The sequence below is a fragment of the Calypte anna genome, chromosome 1 (genome assembly GCF_003957555.1).
Source record: "Calypte anna isolate BGI_N300 chromosome 1, bCalAnn1_v1.p, whole genome shotgun sequence".
NCBI lineage: Eukaryota > Metazoa > Chordata > Aves > Apodiformes > Trochilidae > Calypte > Calypte anna.
Genome location: NC_044244.1, coordinates 93107904 through 93124534, shown reverse-complemented (window position 1 = coordinate 93124534; position 16631 = coordinate 93107904). Strand labels below are relative to the sequence as shown.

Here is a 16631-nt window from a genome sequence, read left to right as displayed (position 1 = left end):
TTAGTTAAGGCCAGTATATCATTCTAATACATATACACCTTAAATTATTCAGTTTAACTGTAGCAGGTTTTATTAAGACTGTACCTCTCATATGAATTAGGTAAGGTAAATGGTCAGTTACACATCTCAGATTTGTATCAAAAATAGCAAGTGAATAAATAAGATGAATGAAAAACAAGAAGACAAATAGGGTTTACAAGACTTTCTTCTAAGTGTTAATAAGTCACTTGTAAACTAACTGACTTAGTAAATGTTGAAATCACAGTTTCATACTGGGAAGTTGAATCAGGACTGATTAATCTTTAATATGTACATGAATCAAAGGAGAGAAGTTTGTATTGCTCATTCAGAAAGTGGCTTCAAGTAGAGACTGGGCTATAAGTTCAGTATGTCAGGTTGGAAGGACCCCTGGGAATGACTGACTTGCACCAGATACAAGCAAGATATTACGTATATGTGTTTAGAACAACATCCAGGGATATACACACAGCATGGTCAAAGACAAATATAATGAAATTTTAAAAGGTATTTATGAATTCATGTTTCTGGGCTGCCTGATTTCTAATTGGATTTTCAAACCATTTAATAGCTGTCTTTATTATTACAGAAACAGTAATAAATTTTGGATGTGTCACTGGCAGGAAAGTTAATAACCAGAAAGACATACCCACACTTCTTGCTTATAAAAGACAAAATCCAGGTAGGAGTCAGCAAGGGAAATAAAGTAGGACAGAAACAGAAGAGTTCCCAGCAGCAATAGAACTCACTGTCTTTGAAATAGTAATGTCAAGCTTAACAAAGAACTATTTCATTATTCCTGGCACCTGCTTAGAAAACATTTCTCCCGCACCTTGGGCTGCATCTATTGAATAGGAGAATATCACTTACTCACACAAAACTCCTGTTTATCTGATGTAAGAAGAAATATTATAAACAGATTTTGTAGTTTTAATACATATGCATCTAGCAGTAAACAAACACTTGCTAAAGATCATCTTTGATCCTTATTAAATCTACATTGAAAAATGTCTTCAACAATGGAAGCAAATCAGATTTTTGTGCTAATTTACTAAATAGCATATATGAACTTAATGAGATCTGCTGGTAATTCATACTTACGATCCATGTATTTTTCCACCCATACACTTGTGCAGCATCAATAGTATCTCCATTTGTATCTACCCATGAACTTATATAGCATAAATGTGTGTAACATGCTTGTTTAAATGTTGTGTATTCTTGTGCACATCTCAAATACATAAAAAAGGACAAAGGATTGAAGAAGGTCTCCTTGCAAAAGTGTTTTTTGCTCCTGCAGCCATCCCTCAGAAAAAGCCCTTTCTATAGACTCAGCAAACTTCTCCCAAGTAAGAATTCAGTTCCTACCCACTTTCCACAAGAATAACCTGTGCCAAAATTATTCAGATGGTGTGAATGATTCTTCCAATCCCCCTGAAGTAATTCAGCCACCAGTTCATAGTTATTTTTATAACATGCACTCTGATTTACATTTAATTTTCATTTAATCTTCTTCCTGGTGTATTTTAGACAGCAATCATCACCTGTCCCAAAGCCTCTGCACGAATAAACAAGTGGGTGTTCTTTTACATGCTACATACAAGTGTTGAGGATGCTATTTTTTTATTAGTTATACATAAACTCCATTCAAAGTGCCATTTGACTTCAGGGCTCTATTGTCAAATATTTACCACTTTCCCTTGTCCCTTCTCAACTCAAGACCCCAAGAATGAAAAGCTTTGGGAAAAAATCCGAACGAGCTTTCAAGCAAGCTCATAGCCATCACATTCCCACATGTGACAGAGATAGGTGCCATGCAATGAGCATTTTCCAAGCCACATTATAGATGTTACTCCATATAAGCCAAAACACCCTGAACAAAAGCTTTGCTTAAGTATAGCTTCCCTTAGGCAATTTCACTTTTCAGGAACCAAAGACCAGGGAGCTGAAGACCCCGCTGCTATATTCAGCGCTGGAGGCAAAAGAGACTGCAGACACTGAGCAAATAAACTGCAGTCAATCCCCAGAGGAAGTCCTTGCCTTGATGGCTGGTTAATAGTTAATGCATAGGGCAAGTCCTCAGTAGCCAGGAGCTACCCATGAGAAAAGCAGCAAGCACTTATAGGAAGACAGACAGCTAAGAGCTGAACTTCAACATCTACTGAAATAGCAGGAACGATTTCCATTAAAAATAACGCATGTTTTAATTAGCCTAAATGAGATATTTAGACATGACAATTATAAGGTCCTAGCATAGGTGTTCTCGTGGGAGTAAATGGTGGCTAGAATAATTGTGCAAATATATCTGTAACCCCACTACTGCAGTCTATAAACAATAACACTCAGGTGCCAACCAGCTTCAACACATTAAGAGCTGTATGGGCATCAACAGTGACAGCACGTGTCTGCTGCATGGAGCTCAATAAATGTTCTTCATCACACTAGGAAGCTTTATTTAAAGAGCTCAAGATGCTTTGTAAGCGTGAAATAACAGTCTGTACAGGACATTATTTTTTCCTCCCTGTCTCCCCTTCAGGAAAACTAAGAGCATATCCATAACTCAACTTTTTTTTGTTTGTTTGTTTCTCTCATAATTTCAGCTGAACCTAGAAAGATAGAAGTGTTTTAAAGAGGAAAGGAAACAGGCCAGTCATTTTCCCAATGCAAGAAAAGGCTGTCCTATAAGTAGTAAGGATCACTGTGCATGTAGCAGCAATGTAGACGCAAGCACTATTTTGATTTCCTACAAACAAAATACAATGGGGGATCTAAATGGCACTTGCCAATTTAAAAAGTTTACATTCCACTCTGATTGATTTTTCTTAGTACCTGAAAGCAATCTTCCTAATCAGGTAACATTAAAAAACACCACAAGACACTTAAAAACTATTCAGAGCTACAACAAATTAAGATGATGAGGAGTTAAATGGAAAAACACTAAAAATAAAAACCTAAAGAGAAAACACTGCTTCAGGAAAAAAAACACTGAATGACAGACTTGAGAAAAACCACTTCATAAAATCATTTATACGTATCAACTGACAAGTAAAAGCTAGGTAGTATAGCTACTTAGAGGCACTCTTTTCCTTGGGTGCAAGATACCTTCTATCTATGGACAAAGCTGAACACTACGATGTGTTTATTACAGTATGAACCTAAAGCTTCAGAAGTGGCTAAGACCTCACTGAACCCAAAGGCACAGAATGAGAAACTTTTTCCTTTCCAGAATGTTTGTGTACATTGGAGTCATTACAGAGGTAGCAGAGGCTCACAAAAACTTTGCTAACTTGATATCCGACTGGCTGGTAACAGCGTTTTTCCTCCAACACAGAACTTAGTGTGAGCTGCAAAAATCTGGCTGAGCAGTCTGGTAAATGCCCAAGCAGTTTTGCCCAAGTAAAACTCCTGCTGACACCACTGGGGAGCTGCCTAAACAAAACAGATAATTTAAAGCTAGTTTAGGTCTATTTAAATAAACAGCAATTACTAAAACACAGACTTGACCTGGTTAAAAGGGAAAGGTTTTTCAGAAAATAATTCTATCCCCACACTAGTTACAGCATGTAGATAGCACATTTAGAGGTGAAGTTACTTGCCAATTTTTTTTAAAGCCCTTCTTTCTGGATCCAGATAATCCTCTTCAAGAAAGGTCAGCACATGTGCTGAGCTTTCTCAGACTGCCTCTTCTGATCATATTTCATGTAGTTGACTCCCTCAGATCCATTGCATAGCCCAAAGATTTAGTATCCTAGGACCTTTTTCTAAATCTTCCAGTCCTGTGTAATTACTTATAGTTTCAAAAGTGACAGAATCATCAATATAAGCATATATTATCAGTACTCATATTGATGTTATTAGATACCCATGCACAAGAGAACAGCACCATCTCTACACCCCCTTTTGCAGTCTCACACAGAGGAACCAGCATAGGGACTCAGTCATGTTGAAATGCAGTTATTCCGAAAGAGAGCACAACAATTTCTGCAAGGATGGATGAGGAGACCTAGATACTCCACTCTCTAATGCTGACCCTTACTATAAGGCTCTGCAAAAAAGGTGAGAACATCATTAAGCCTTCTGCAGAACAAAAATACATTTTATCTATTGATTCACTGCAAAGGATAGAACATGACAACTGAAGTTGAGATTTATTTTGGTTTTTCACTGTAAATGTTTATCAAAATAACACTTGATTATCAGAAACTTCCCAGCACAAATTCTAATGGCATATTAACCAGGGAATGTTTCTAGACTTCCACTAGAATATCTCACCAAAACCAGTGAGTCTCTTGAATGTCTTGGCATATAGGAGCCCCCTTCAAGCTCCTCCTTTGGGTCAGACAGGATAAGGACTTGAATATGGATTTCCCTCTTCCCAAATGCAGAATGCTAATTGCTCACAGGCTTTGTTTGATGCCTCACAAAATACTTTGGAAGGGTTTGCTTTACCCTATTGGAAAACAAGGAGGAAAATACCTTGCAAAGTTTAGCAGAAAGTTGCTTCTCTTTAAGCTCTATTTTAAACCTGTTATTTTTTTCTACTAAAGTCATCGTGTCTAACAAATAGACATTTGGCTCCAGATGTAAAACAAAGATCAAGAGAGAAAGGGGGTAAACCTGTTACCTACTTCTTCGTAGCCGAGAAAGATAAAATCAGATAAAAACACTTTGGAAAAGATGTTACAGTGAGATAGGGCTGAAGCTTCATATCTAAGTTCTTTAAGGAAGTTATAAAAAATAAAACAAAAATTAAACTTTTTAAAATTGTCTCAAGCATGAAAATCTGCTGCTGCTTTTCCATCAGAAGACACATAGCTAACAACAGCAACAAAAGTATTATAACCTTGCTGAGTTTTGAGGCAAGTAGTAAAACAACACGTGAGTTATTCAAAGAAAAGATGTGAAATTATCTGTGTGAATAGGTAGAAGAGGGAAAATTCCGGTTCCGCCTATTTCACATTAATAGTAAGGAATTCTGAAATTGTGAGAATTCAAAATACAATAAATTAAAACTCCTGCTTCTAGAGAGAATTAATTTTGTGAAAATCTCCTGGTTTTTTAACATTTGGGTCAAGGCGAAACACTTGGAGTTGTGATCAAAATGCATCCTTAGATAAAAAGTCAGGTAACAAACACAGTATGCATAACTTTTCGCATTTCATTATATTTTAGGCAAGATTCTTGTAAAGAACAAGAGTGTTGGAGATTTGTATTTTCAAACTTTTGAGGATGGACCATAATTTTGAAGTTATAAGCAGTCTTCATCAGGACTTTAGATTACAGCTAAAACAGACAAGCATCTGGGAGGCATTTGCCTTGAAAATCTTATTCTGAGTTCTCTTGCAAACTTTACACAGAAAATGGACTATGTTGTGCTATTTTCAGTAGAATTATTTGTAAATTGCCAGACACAGAAAGCCATATTCTCAGCCAACTTACACTTGATGCAGAAAGCAGGAGTCATCTCCCAAAAATGGGGATGGAAAAGCAACCACTCCATGCAGTGTTTTGAGCTTTCAAGAGAGAGAGGGCACTTACAGCTCCCTGGCAGCCCCAGCCACACATCCCAGCCACACATCTGTGCTTTGACCAACACTGCTCTGGGTCTTAGCAGTCACGGCACAATCCCACTCACATGCTGCACGGTGCAAGTGTGTAGGCAAAGCTCCCATCACCTCCCTAAGGGTGACAGGACTCTACTGAAATCATAATTAAAACTAATCTTACAGCAAGAGATTGAGGTTTTTTTTTTTTCTCTTTCCATTTTAGATGCTTATTCCGAGAAGCTGAATTCCAAAAAGTCTTTATGGCATATATTAGGTGCTTATTTTTTAAAGTAATTGGACTGGTTGTTTGACCTTCTGCTTGAAATCCAGATGGGTTAACCTTGCTTTTCTTCTCTGGTCCACTGGGTATAATACGTGAATGCTTAGTTTTACCTTTCAAAGGTCAATAGTTTCTAGAACATAAAAAATAGGCAACCTGTGATGGGGTACAACTCCTTTTTCTTCTCAGGAATAGGAGAATCAGAGGATAGTTGTGGCAAATGGTATGCTTCTCTCATTTATTTTCACCCACTCTCTTTAAGCTTACCACCTGCAAAGATTTAATTTTTACTATTTATTCATCAGAGTAATCCCCCTGCAAAATACATGCAGAGAATTTACATGTCCAGAGAGAGACTAAAAAACCTAGAAACCCATTACTAATGAAAATCATGTAACAGGTAACTGAAGAGAAAAACTGCAGGTAACAGACAAGCATGAGGTCACAGTGACAGATGGCAGAAGCCTCCAAAGTCAGTTAATTATCATATGGATTACTTCGGTTGTGTTGCCTTTGTAACTCCCCAGATACCAAAGTACTAACTTCTGAACCAAAATTAGCAGCAAGAATTTTTGCATATCCTAAGATAAAAAATAAAAATTATAATTAAAAATCAAACAAAAATGCATATTTACAATACTTCATAAAGCACCACTGCCATACATCTCTCCTGAAAATATTTTATTAAGAATCTAACAACGTCTAATACAAATGACTAAGAATTTTAAGAATCAGTTCACCTGCATACACTCAGTCAGGTATTATACCTTTAGGTAATAAATCATAAAACAACATAAAATAGCAAGTGAAAACTATCTGCAAGTTGTTAGGAAGAAATTTGCAGAACTGAAGTAGCATTCTTGAAAAAACCAAAAGAAATTAGTTTGCTACAAGACATTTTATGAACAGAGCAACTATACTCAGAGTAATTCACAGAATGGTTTACTTGCTTCTTCAAAATGATCTTTAGTTTATGTAGACTTTTTTTTACAAGATATCAGTTATGTAATACTTCCTTATCTGTATCCTGTCTTCATTAATTCAGAATATGATTTGTAACACAACTTTCAAGAATTTATTCTGCTATTCAGTCTTCAGAAATTTATCTGAATGCTTGCACAAAGTGCTACTGAAATTAGTTTTCTTACATAAGAGCCTAAAGTTATGATATTGTGCAAACTCACATCATGGAGAGAGAAAAAGAAGGAGAAAGAGAGGGAGATAACTCCAAATAATTCTGGTAAGACTTTTCTTCCAATTGGTTTTACGTGGCTGAACAAGGAAACAGTGTAAATTGCAACAACACATGGTGAATAGTCACAGAAATTACTTCTCCTACTAAAGATTTTATGTTAGTTTCTCTGACTGAAGCTTGCTGATATGCAACCAAAGAAAAACGATCTAATATTATCATAATTAGATGGCTATAGTGGGCAATATGGTACTACTCAAAATTTTTCTTTAAAGGATTAAAATTCTGCTGTATTGTAATGGTGAGCTGGAAGGTCCACGCCTAGGAATCTAGTTTATGTATAGTTTTACAGGACATAATTCAAACCATTCAGCTGTTTCTGAATGACAAAAAAACCCCCCTCACACTTGGTAACCAGAAATGTGCAGTAGCTAACATCTGGAAGTTCAGCTCTTTCACTGAAATTATCTTTACCAAGAAGTTTAAACAGTAACGTTGTCACACTATATCAAACTCTTGCTTCAGATTGACCTCATAAATTATCATAAAAGATTTTTTAGTTTGACCTAGATGTCTATATTAGTTCAAAATAAATAGCTTGCAAACAAAGCATCTAATACTTTTGGGCCTTGCTTCTACTTCTGTGCAAAGAACCTTTATCCCCTTGCAGGATCTGGGCAAGTATGAGGGTTTTACCCATCCAGAGAGCACTGACATCTTGCTGTTTGGCCCTGTCAGTGCCTCAGTTTGCTCTGTGATGAGATATATGACATGGGGAACTGGAATGAATTTACAGCACATACTTATGTATTAAATATTTTGGAAACATTTTGATAAATACTTGGCATTTCAGGTTTGGTTGTCATGCACATGACAGCAACATTCTAAATGAAATGAATGCAAAACACCATGTTCCTAGCTGGAACAAACTGATTAAGAAATTTGGATGAACAACCAGAGAAACATGGGGGGTTTTTGTTTGTTTTTTTTGTTTTTTTAAGTTGCATAGATCCTTCCTTATTAAATGGCAAATGTACCTTTACTTAAAAAGAAATTAAACACCACCCAGATTAAGATTCCCTTTATTTCCTGGATATCACATCTTATCTAATGAAAAAAGTGTTCCAGTCCATTATTCTGACTTTTTTTTTTTTTTTTTAGATAAAAAAATCTGTTAAAGAATTTTTACAATTCAAGTTCTGGGGCTCTTAGGAGAGCTTCTCTATGCGTCCTCTGTTTCTAAATATCTGGTATGTTTTTCTTTTTCACCAGAAAACTATTTTCAGTGCTTGCCAGCCATAAGCATTGCAGCATCCTGATGAAGGTTGACCTATCACCCCCCAAAAAATGGCTAAAAAAAAAATAAAAAATGTGTGGGTTAAATATCTGGTTTCCTCTTTTTCCATTTGTGGAGCCAGGCAGGCTTGCATTTTCAAAGTTTCCTTTAGAAGCTAGAAAACTTGACTAGGAAACTCAAAAAGTTTATTTATGGTGAATTTTAAGATTTTCACCTGAGAGAGCAGCTTGAATTTAAAATAAATCCTACATAGCAATACTTCTTTTAAAAAAATAAACAGAAAGGTTGACAATTAGTCACCTTATCTAGACTTATCCAGTGTCTCCTCCTATATTTTATTCTGTCATTTTTTTGAAAATTTTGTAACCTTTCTCCTTTGTCATCTTCCACCAAATTCTAATTTGATACGTATTTGACCTCCTCGTTATCTGAGCTTTCAAAGAGGCTTCTCCTTCACTTATAAATATAATTTTTAAAATGTTCTCCTACTCAAAAGGAGTCGGGATATAGATGAAGTTTTCACTACAATTGCAACTCCCATGAAATAAATAACCCAAACAGTTTGAGCATTTCATCAGGCACCTGCTTGGCAGAAGGGCGGCGTTTATCATAATCCTGCATACCACGAGTATGTGGAGATGGAAAACCCCAAACTTGCTGTTCATCTTGTGAGGTTTGACAGACATATAGCAAAGTATTGGGCACACAGAGGGCTGCTGAAGGTTGATGGTTTTACTCCTAGGAAACTTGCAGGGATCCAAATCTTTCCAGTCTATATGGTTCAACTGACGTGGCTCCTGTCCCTTAAATAGAACTTACAGGCATCTGTGCTTGCAATCTGAGGCTTAGAAGCTAGATGTTTTCACTTTATTATTAACAGCTAAATTGCCAAAATACTGAAAGAATGACACATTGGTAAATTTACCTTTCACAAAGATTGATATATCCATTGTATGTGGTTAAATACATGCATTTTCACTGCCTTCTGAGATCTATGTATGGACTTCAGAACTGTAAACTAAGCTTTCCATTTGCCTGCACATATTATCTCATATATATATTAACTAATAAATTGGTTGCATACAACAAATTTGACTTAACAACCTTCATTGCTTTCTGGAAAAAAAAAATTATTTGGACTGTCGTACCTTAAAAGCTAAAAATACTATGTATTTTTTAATGAGCAGAATGGAATTTACTTAAGACAATATTCAAGCCCAAACTCAAAATACTACATTATGCAAAAGTACATATCAGAAAAATCTGCAAGCTTTCAGCTTCTTGAAGACACTGAAACAACATAAATTGTTTTCTTGATGCTAAAAAGAAACATCAGTAAATGTTTCATTTAGCTGATGACTGAAGTCATAATATTAGTGGAACAGTGAAAATCTATAGTACCTATAAGACTACAGCTGGAACAAGACAAAACAGGTATCTTTAACACCATAAATATTTAAAGTATCTTTAAGAAGTCATATCATTCATTCAGGCCACCCTAAGACCCCTACAGTTTTCTTTCCAGAATAGCTGATACATCTTGGGTTTCTACATACAGTATAGACATTCAAATATAGAATGAATTGGAGGATGGGATGGGAGTCCGATGTTTCTTTGCACTTGTGCAAGCAAGAAATTAAAAAAAAAAATTTTTTTAAAGGGAGCTTGGTTACAGTTTGGAGATAATTATGAAACAAATGATTTAATTTTATATATATCCTTTTTCCTTGCTCATGGGTTTTTACTTACAGTGCTGGTCACAATCCAGGTTTGTGCAAATAACAAAAAATTGCTGTCACAAGTGTTTCTCATGTGTACATTCATTAATAAATCAGGTTCTTGTCCCCTTTAAGCTGCTAGTGAACCTTCTATTTTACTTCCCAATCTGTTTTTTTGTTCAACCTTACGTAAGACGCACACACACAGGAGAAATAAAAATATGTTTTCAGACAGCTTTTTTTCTGGCTTATATATACTTCTCCATCTAGCATACATGCAAAATCAAAAAGAAAGTTATCATTAGCTAGTTGCTTTATCCATTAGGAATTTTGCTTGGAAGGGTTCCAATAGAACATGCTTCCTTTATAATAAGCATCAGAGAATTTAATCTAGTGCTGCAAGAGCTTTGCGTTTTGTCCCTTTACACACACAAAAAGGCTACATTTGCCTACATTTTGTTCCATTTGCTGGAATGTGTCAGCTCACAGTTTTTGCCATGAATTATTAAGGAATCATCGTGAACAGGCAGGGGAAAAAGGAAAGGCAGCATGTAAAAGAAAGCCTTTAAATTATTTTTTCCCTAGGCATAACAAGACCTCAGCTAGGAGGAGTTAAGAGACAGCGTATAAAGACATGGGGATGGTAGTCAAAATAGTTCGTATTTACTTGTTTGGGTTTCCCCGAATAGTCTTGAAAACAACTTTTAGTTTACAGATTTTGCAGTTTGTGGGCCTGCCAAGTCATCTGATCAAAAGGAAGGAACAAATGAACACTAAGATCCATTACCTGCCTGTTTTATCCCCCTGTCCCTGAGCTGATTAAAAAAAAAAAAAAAAAAGACTCCTGGCATCATGGCATCCAATGGGCAGAAGACATAATTATGCAGAACAGCAAAATATTTTGAAAATAAGCTGTGTAATATCTGCCAAAAGCTGACATGTTTTAGTTTCCACAGAGTTCACAAAAAAAAGTGGACAATATCTCATTCAGTTTAGCAGATGATTACAAGAAAAGTGAAAAACAGGGAATATACTTAAAGAAATTCTTGCACATATTTTCATATATACAAGTGTGTGTTGCTTATTTGTATAAATCAAAGTGTCATCTCATCATCCTTAAAAAAAAAAAAAAAAAAAGGGAGCAATTCAACAGTGTCACCTGCAGTACTGTTTTATTGCCACTGGAGCCTGTCACACCCCAGACTAAAAGTTCTGTAAACTGTCCAAAAGTTTTTGCCATTTAAATTGTGGTATTTGGGTAGAAATCTTTTAATATGCCTAAGTTGCATTAAATGACATGATTAATCAGGTCATTTGCTCAGAAATTAAAATTATTTTTTAATGCACTTTTGAACAGAGCAGCTATGGGAGGATCTTGGCTAAACATGCAGATGTACACTTTTGTACCTCTGAGAGAAAAACACAGAAAACTGAATGTGTCTATCATATGGTTTCCCTCTGTAATTTGCTTGAAGGCAAAGTATGAGCATTCTGAAACTTGGTCTGATGTCAATAATTCAAAATCTGAACCAGAATATTTGGCCTATCTCTAGAATTATTTTTTAAACAGGTTTGGGTTTGGTTGGTTTTTTCCCATGCCTATTTACTTTGGCATTCAGAAGACCAATAGGAAAGGCCTTGCCATTTCAGCAGTCCCAGTCTTGGCAGCATCTTTCAATTGACCATTTGAAGAATAACCACAAAATATATTGTAGTAAAGTGCGACGAATTCCCTGTAAGGCAGTATGCAGCTTACGGAATCTGAGCTTGTTTTATGAAAAATGAAAGTTCACTTCACTCTAAGAAGGCTTGAAAACACGCCAGGCAGCAGCAGCACATCTTTGATTCTGTTCATAGCTGTGAACTAAAAGACCCATCTCTTTGGCCTCATTTTTGAACTAAATTCACGGTGATCTTACATTTTTGTTGCTGTGTGTTTTGCGTCAATGAAGTAGCAACAATGTAGCAACTGTGTTACATTACTTATACCTATACTCCTCGGTTAAATACTACTATTTTTTGAACTACTATAGGTATCCAATGAAAAATACTTCCTTTCAAATCCACAGGCAATCATCTACAAATGAATGGCAATTTTAGCCTGTTCAAAATTTGATCTCATGTATTCCTTAAAAGTGTGAATACCCCCTAAGAGCTTTGCACCAGAGAGCCCTATAGGCCTTACCCACCCACAAACTCTATTAAATGTATTTCAATAAAAGTTTTCCGCTAAAAGTGTACAAACAGGAGCCTGAACTACTGGTATCTTGTGACAGATTAAAAGGAGAAAATGCAAAGATTTTTTTGTGATTACATTTTGACCTGATTTTTTTAAACTACAAAATGTAAGCACCAGACGTATCACAGGTAAGTATGAAAGGTATGAGAGAGGCCTCAGACCTAATGGGGGATGAACAGAAGGCAGGCCTACCAACTGAGCATTCAAAGCTGCTAAAAATCCTCCTGAAACAACCTCTGCAAATTACCACAACTGGTCCCACAGCACCAGTAAATGGCTGCACAACCTCCTATCTCCAGAAAACTTTCAAATAAAAAGTCTGTGGCAGTCACCAAAGGTCTTCAGCGTAAGGATGGCTTGTTCATTAAGCAGAGTTAGGGCATATGTTATGGGGGAAATTCCTCCAGCGTATTTTGCTTTATGGTATGCACAAACATGGCCTACTAGTATCTAGCTGGCCTCTCCAAACTTCGGCCTTGGCTGAGGCCTTCTCCAGATGTAAATTTTGTAGCTCTTTTGGACTAACTAAGCCACTAAAAAGTACATTCCTCTCTCATAAAATTAATGTGACTTTTGAAGAGTTGTGCATATCAAAGTTCACTTTCTCCCCAGGTGGGGCCAGCATATGCACCACCACGAGTAAATATAAAAAGGTAAAACTTACCTCATTTTACATTGTTTCTAGCAGAGAGGAGCATGAAGGCAGAGACATGAAATGAAAGACCCTATTTCCAGCCTGATGGGTATGCTGCTTACTGCAAACCAATACCCACCCCCCTAAAAAAATACCCTTATGAGTAGCACGGCCCTAACTTTACCTAACTAAATTAAAAGCTTCTCTTGCACAGATTACTACAAGTCACAACATTTTCATGATGGCACCAAATTTCTCCTGTTAAATCCCAAGGAAAGTCACTCAAATGAGTGCCGAGTGCCTTATTTACAGACAAGTTGTTGTTAGCCTTGCTTTGACCGGAGAGATGTCCCTCCTGAACCAGCAGCAAGAGCCATCCTTGCCCCCTCCCTCCACTCCCCAGCCCCAGGTCTCTTTCATGAGGGCAGTCCTACACAATGAATCCTCCTCCCTTTTCACAGCTGACCATGATTCCAGACATGATGAGGAGGACAGGAGGTCCTCCTCCTACCAAGATGGTGGGGAATCCAGCACAGAAACAAAGTGTTCTTTCCTCAAAAGTTTTAAAATAAAATCCCGCCTTACCTGTGACTAGGGGCTGAGCCTGCAGGATGGCAAAGGTCACGATCCTCCTCCACTTCATCTTGCTGGTCCAGGCAGGGCTGAGGAGCAGGAGGCCACAGGCACAGGGCAAGGAGCAGAGGCACCTACACGGGCTCTGGGCGCCTGCCAGCCCCACAGGAAGCTAAGCTCCTCTGAGGGCTTTCAGAGTCCACCTGCTGGCAGCGGTGCCGAAGCATGCGCCTTCCTCTGCCTCGCAGACTGGCAGCCTCTGAAGCCTGGGGTTTATGTTCTTGCTATTGGTGTTTGGGGCTTCCTTTTGTGTTTTTGTCTTTTCCTCCCTGCAAACTGAGTTTTGGTGGGATTCCCTCCCTCCCCCCCTCCCCAGGTTGGTTCCTAGGACATCCCAGTCAGCAGCTGCTGATCTCTAAAAGAGGCTAGAAAATACCAATGATACCAAATTCTTCCTGACTTTGGAAGGGATATAATATAACTAAGCCCATCTTGCAGTAAGGCAGAAACAGAAGTATTGTGAGTTACAGTGACTCTTGAACAAGTAGCTGGCTAAACTGGTAAAGATATAAAATTTATTTCTAAATCTAATTGAAATAGTTTTACCATGAGCAGCCCGATGTGGCTGCACTCTCAGGGCTTCAGGGCTGTGAGGTGCTGACAGCAGGGACAGCCGGAATCTGCCCAGCCTTGCAGACAGCATCCATGGGATGTAACAGACCTGAGCAGCTGCCCCTACCTGGCTCATTTGGGTTTTACCTGTGAAATGGAGATGCCTTTTGATGTGAACACACATCTTTGTATTTCAAAAGAGTGTCAGTGTGTGCAAAGCGCTGGAGCCATTTTGTCCTCCAAGCCACTGCAACCCACAGGGCGGAGAGCATGTTCCATCTCTACAGGAGAGCATGGTGTGCACCTTCTCCTTGCTGGGTTTGAAACAAAAAGCTTTACAGCCTCTAGCTACGTATTCCATTCCTACCCACTGAGCATGCCACAGCATCCAGCCTCCTTGCTGCTTGAAGCTGTCCTCTAGTGACAGAACCCGAGGCAGACCAGCACACCCCATGAGCAGGATGCATGGCTTGAGAGGTGGCTGGGAGCTAATGGGGCTTTTCAGCCTCACGGGGTAGACTCTCTCATTAACACTGTTCTCAGAGCGAAGCAAAACCCAGCAGGTTTGCCCGGTGGCTGTGCTGGTGAAAACCCGTTTTCCACCCAGCACAATGACTGCAGAGCCTCTCCCGCTGCCCGAAGTCACCGCCACCCTCTCGGCTCTCCCACCCCCCCCGCCTCTGTGCATCCAGCCCCAGGTAGCAGATACCCGTGCTCGGCTCACTGACCCCGCAGCACGGTGCTACAGTGAAAATGCCTCAGCTTTTCTGCTGCTCTGAGGGGACTAATAAGATCGCTGCAGCTAGCTAAACAAAACCACAAGCAGGAACAGGTTACATCTGAGCCTCCTTTGTTTCGCTGGATTGATGTTGACCCCCCGGGTCAAAAGGGGTTGGGGCGGTGGTGATCAGCAGGCTGAGCCAGGGGAATCACAACGCTTGTTTCCTCGCAAAGCCGAGCCAGTGATCAAATCAGGTGGTATTAAAGCAGAGCTCCATAGGCAGCGGTGGATAACCGCACAGGCAAAGAGTATGCACACTTTAGCAGTAGCACTAAATGTCACTCTGGAGAATATTTTGCGCTCCGAGATGGAAAAACACAAACGGATTTGTCTTAACGGTATTAAATAATTTAATTATGCTTTTACCTGAAGGTTTAGCTGTGCTTTTCAAATTAGCCTTACAGAAGCTGAGGCGGTTAAGCTTTTCCAGATAAAGAAATTAAGTCTTAAGGGAGGCAGAGAAAACAAGGCACCAGAACTAAAGAAAAACAGGAATCGGGCACCAGACAGTTTTCCAGTTTGGGTTTGGTTTTTTTGTATGTTTGTGTGTTTGTTTGCTGTTTTTGATTGGTTTGTTTTGGTTTGGTTTTTTTACACTGGCTTTCATTATTAAAAAACAAAAAAACCCAAACCCAACCACCACAGAATTTTTAAATGCATGAGTAAAAAGCAAGGAGAGACCCAAGATGTGTTTAAGAGTACTTCCTCCTCAGCGTTTCCCACTGCATTTTTATTAAGCAGCAGCTTAATAAAAGGAGTCTAATAAAAGGAGTCATTTAAGGCAACAGAGTGGAAAAGAAACCAAGCATAATGAAATGAAATGAAGAAAGATGAAATCTGAAGTTGTAGAAAAATCTTCATCAGAAGGAGATCCTAGAAGTAATTTCTCCACCAAAGCATTAGAGCAATTATATGAAAATCATACCACTTGACACATTGATGCCAATTCTCACTTCATAGGAAGTCTTGCATTATTGTGCTCTTTTCAAACGTGAAAAAAATTTTCTTCTGTTAACAGAAATCATACAGTTTAGACAACTGTGAATTAGAAAAGCTTGAAAACATTACTTAGATACACCTTAAACCCAAAAACTCAGCCATCTCCCCATCAAAATACAACTAGCTCAACACAAAATTGCTGAATGTTAGCAATAACAGTACTATTAATACACTTAAGAATCAGATCTTAGGCTGGGAGGAGGCACAAGTGTTATTTTATTTTTTTTTTTAATTTCTAATTCTTAGGAAAAACAAAAGCGAAAGGAGAATATGCATCCCTAGCAGTTAGGGAAAAAAGGCCTGGTGATAACAATTTCTCAGTAGTATGAAGGCAACTGGCAGGATGAGACTTACGGTGCATGTAAGAAGTAAGGATTTATAGTCTTTTGGAAGCAAAGAAAATTGAAGTTCTTGGAAGAAAGCGACAAAGAAATTAATCACCTTGCTGTCTGGAGCGAAGAGGGCTAATAAACTGATAAAACAGTATTACGCTTTTATTTAATAATAGTTATATATTATGCCAGTAATACCAACATTATTAGACACTAGTTCTAATCCAGAAACCAAAACCTAGCACTGAGTGCCATACTGTGATACCTAGACACTACAACTGAGACTCTGCTCTCACTCAACCTTGAGGAGAGCTTCCTTTGTGGCTCTTCTGGAAGGAAAGGCTGAAGGCTGGAGACAGGCTCCAAATCACTGCCAGGCAGAAGGGAAAGCAGAGCCCATGAGAACCACC

General features: G+C 38.2%; 1 protein-coding gene across 2 annotated transcripts in view; it reads right to left on the bottom strand.

Moving 5' to 3' along the window:
* CD247 (CD247 molecule) overlaps positions 1–13637 on the bottom strand; it is a 57241-nt gene extending 43604 nt beyond the window's left edge. For both annotated transcript variants that reach the window (XM_030458653.1, XM_030458659.1), the window contains exon 1: positions 13510–13637. In XM_030458653.1, the coding sequence (XP_030314513.1) occupies positions 13510–13567 (58 nt within the window). In that variant the 5' untranslated portion in view covers positions 13568–13637. The remainder of the gene's footprint in view (positions 1–13509) is intronic.
* Between the last annotated feature and the right edge of the window lie 2994 nt (positions 13638–16631).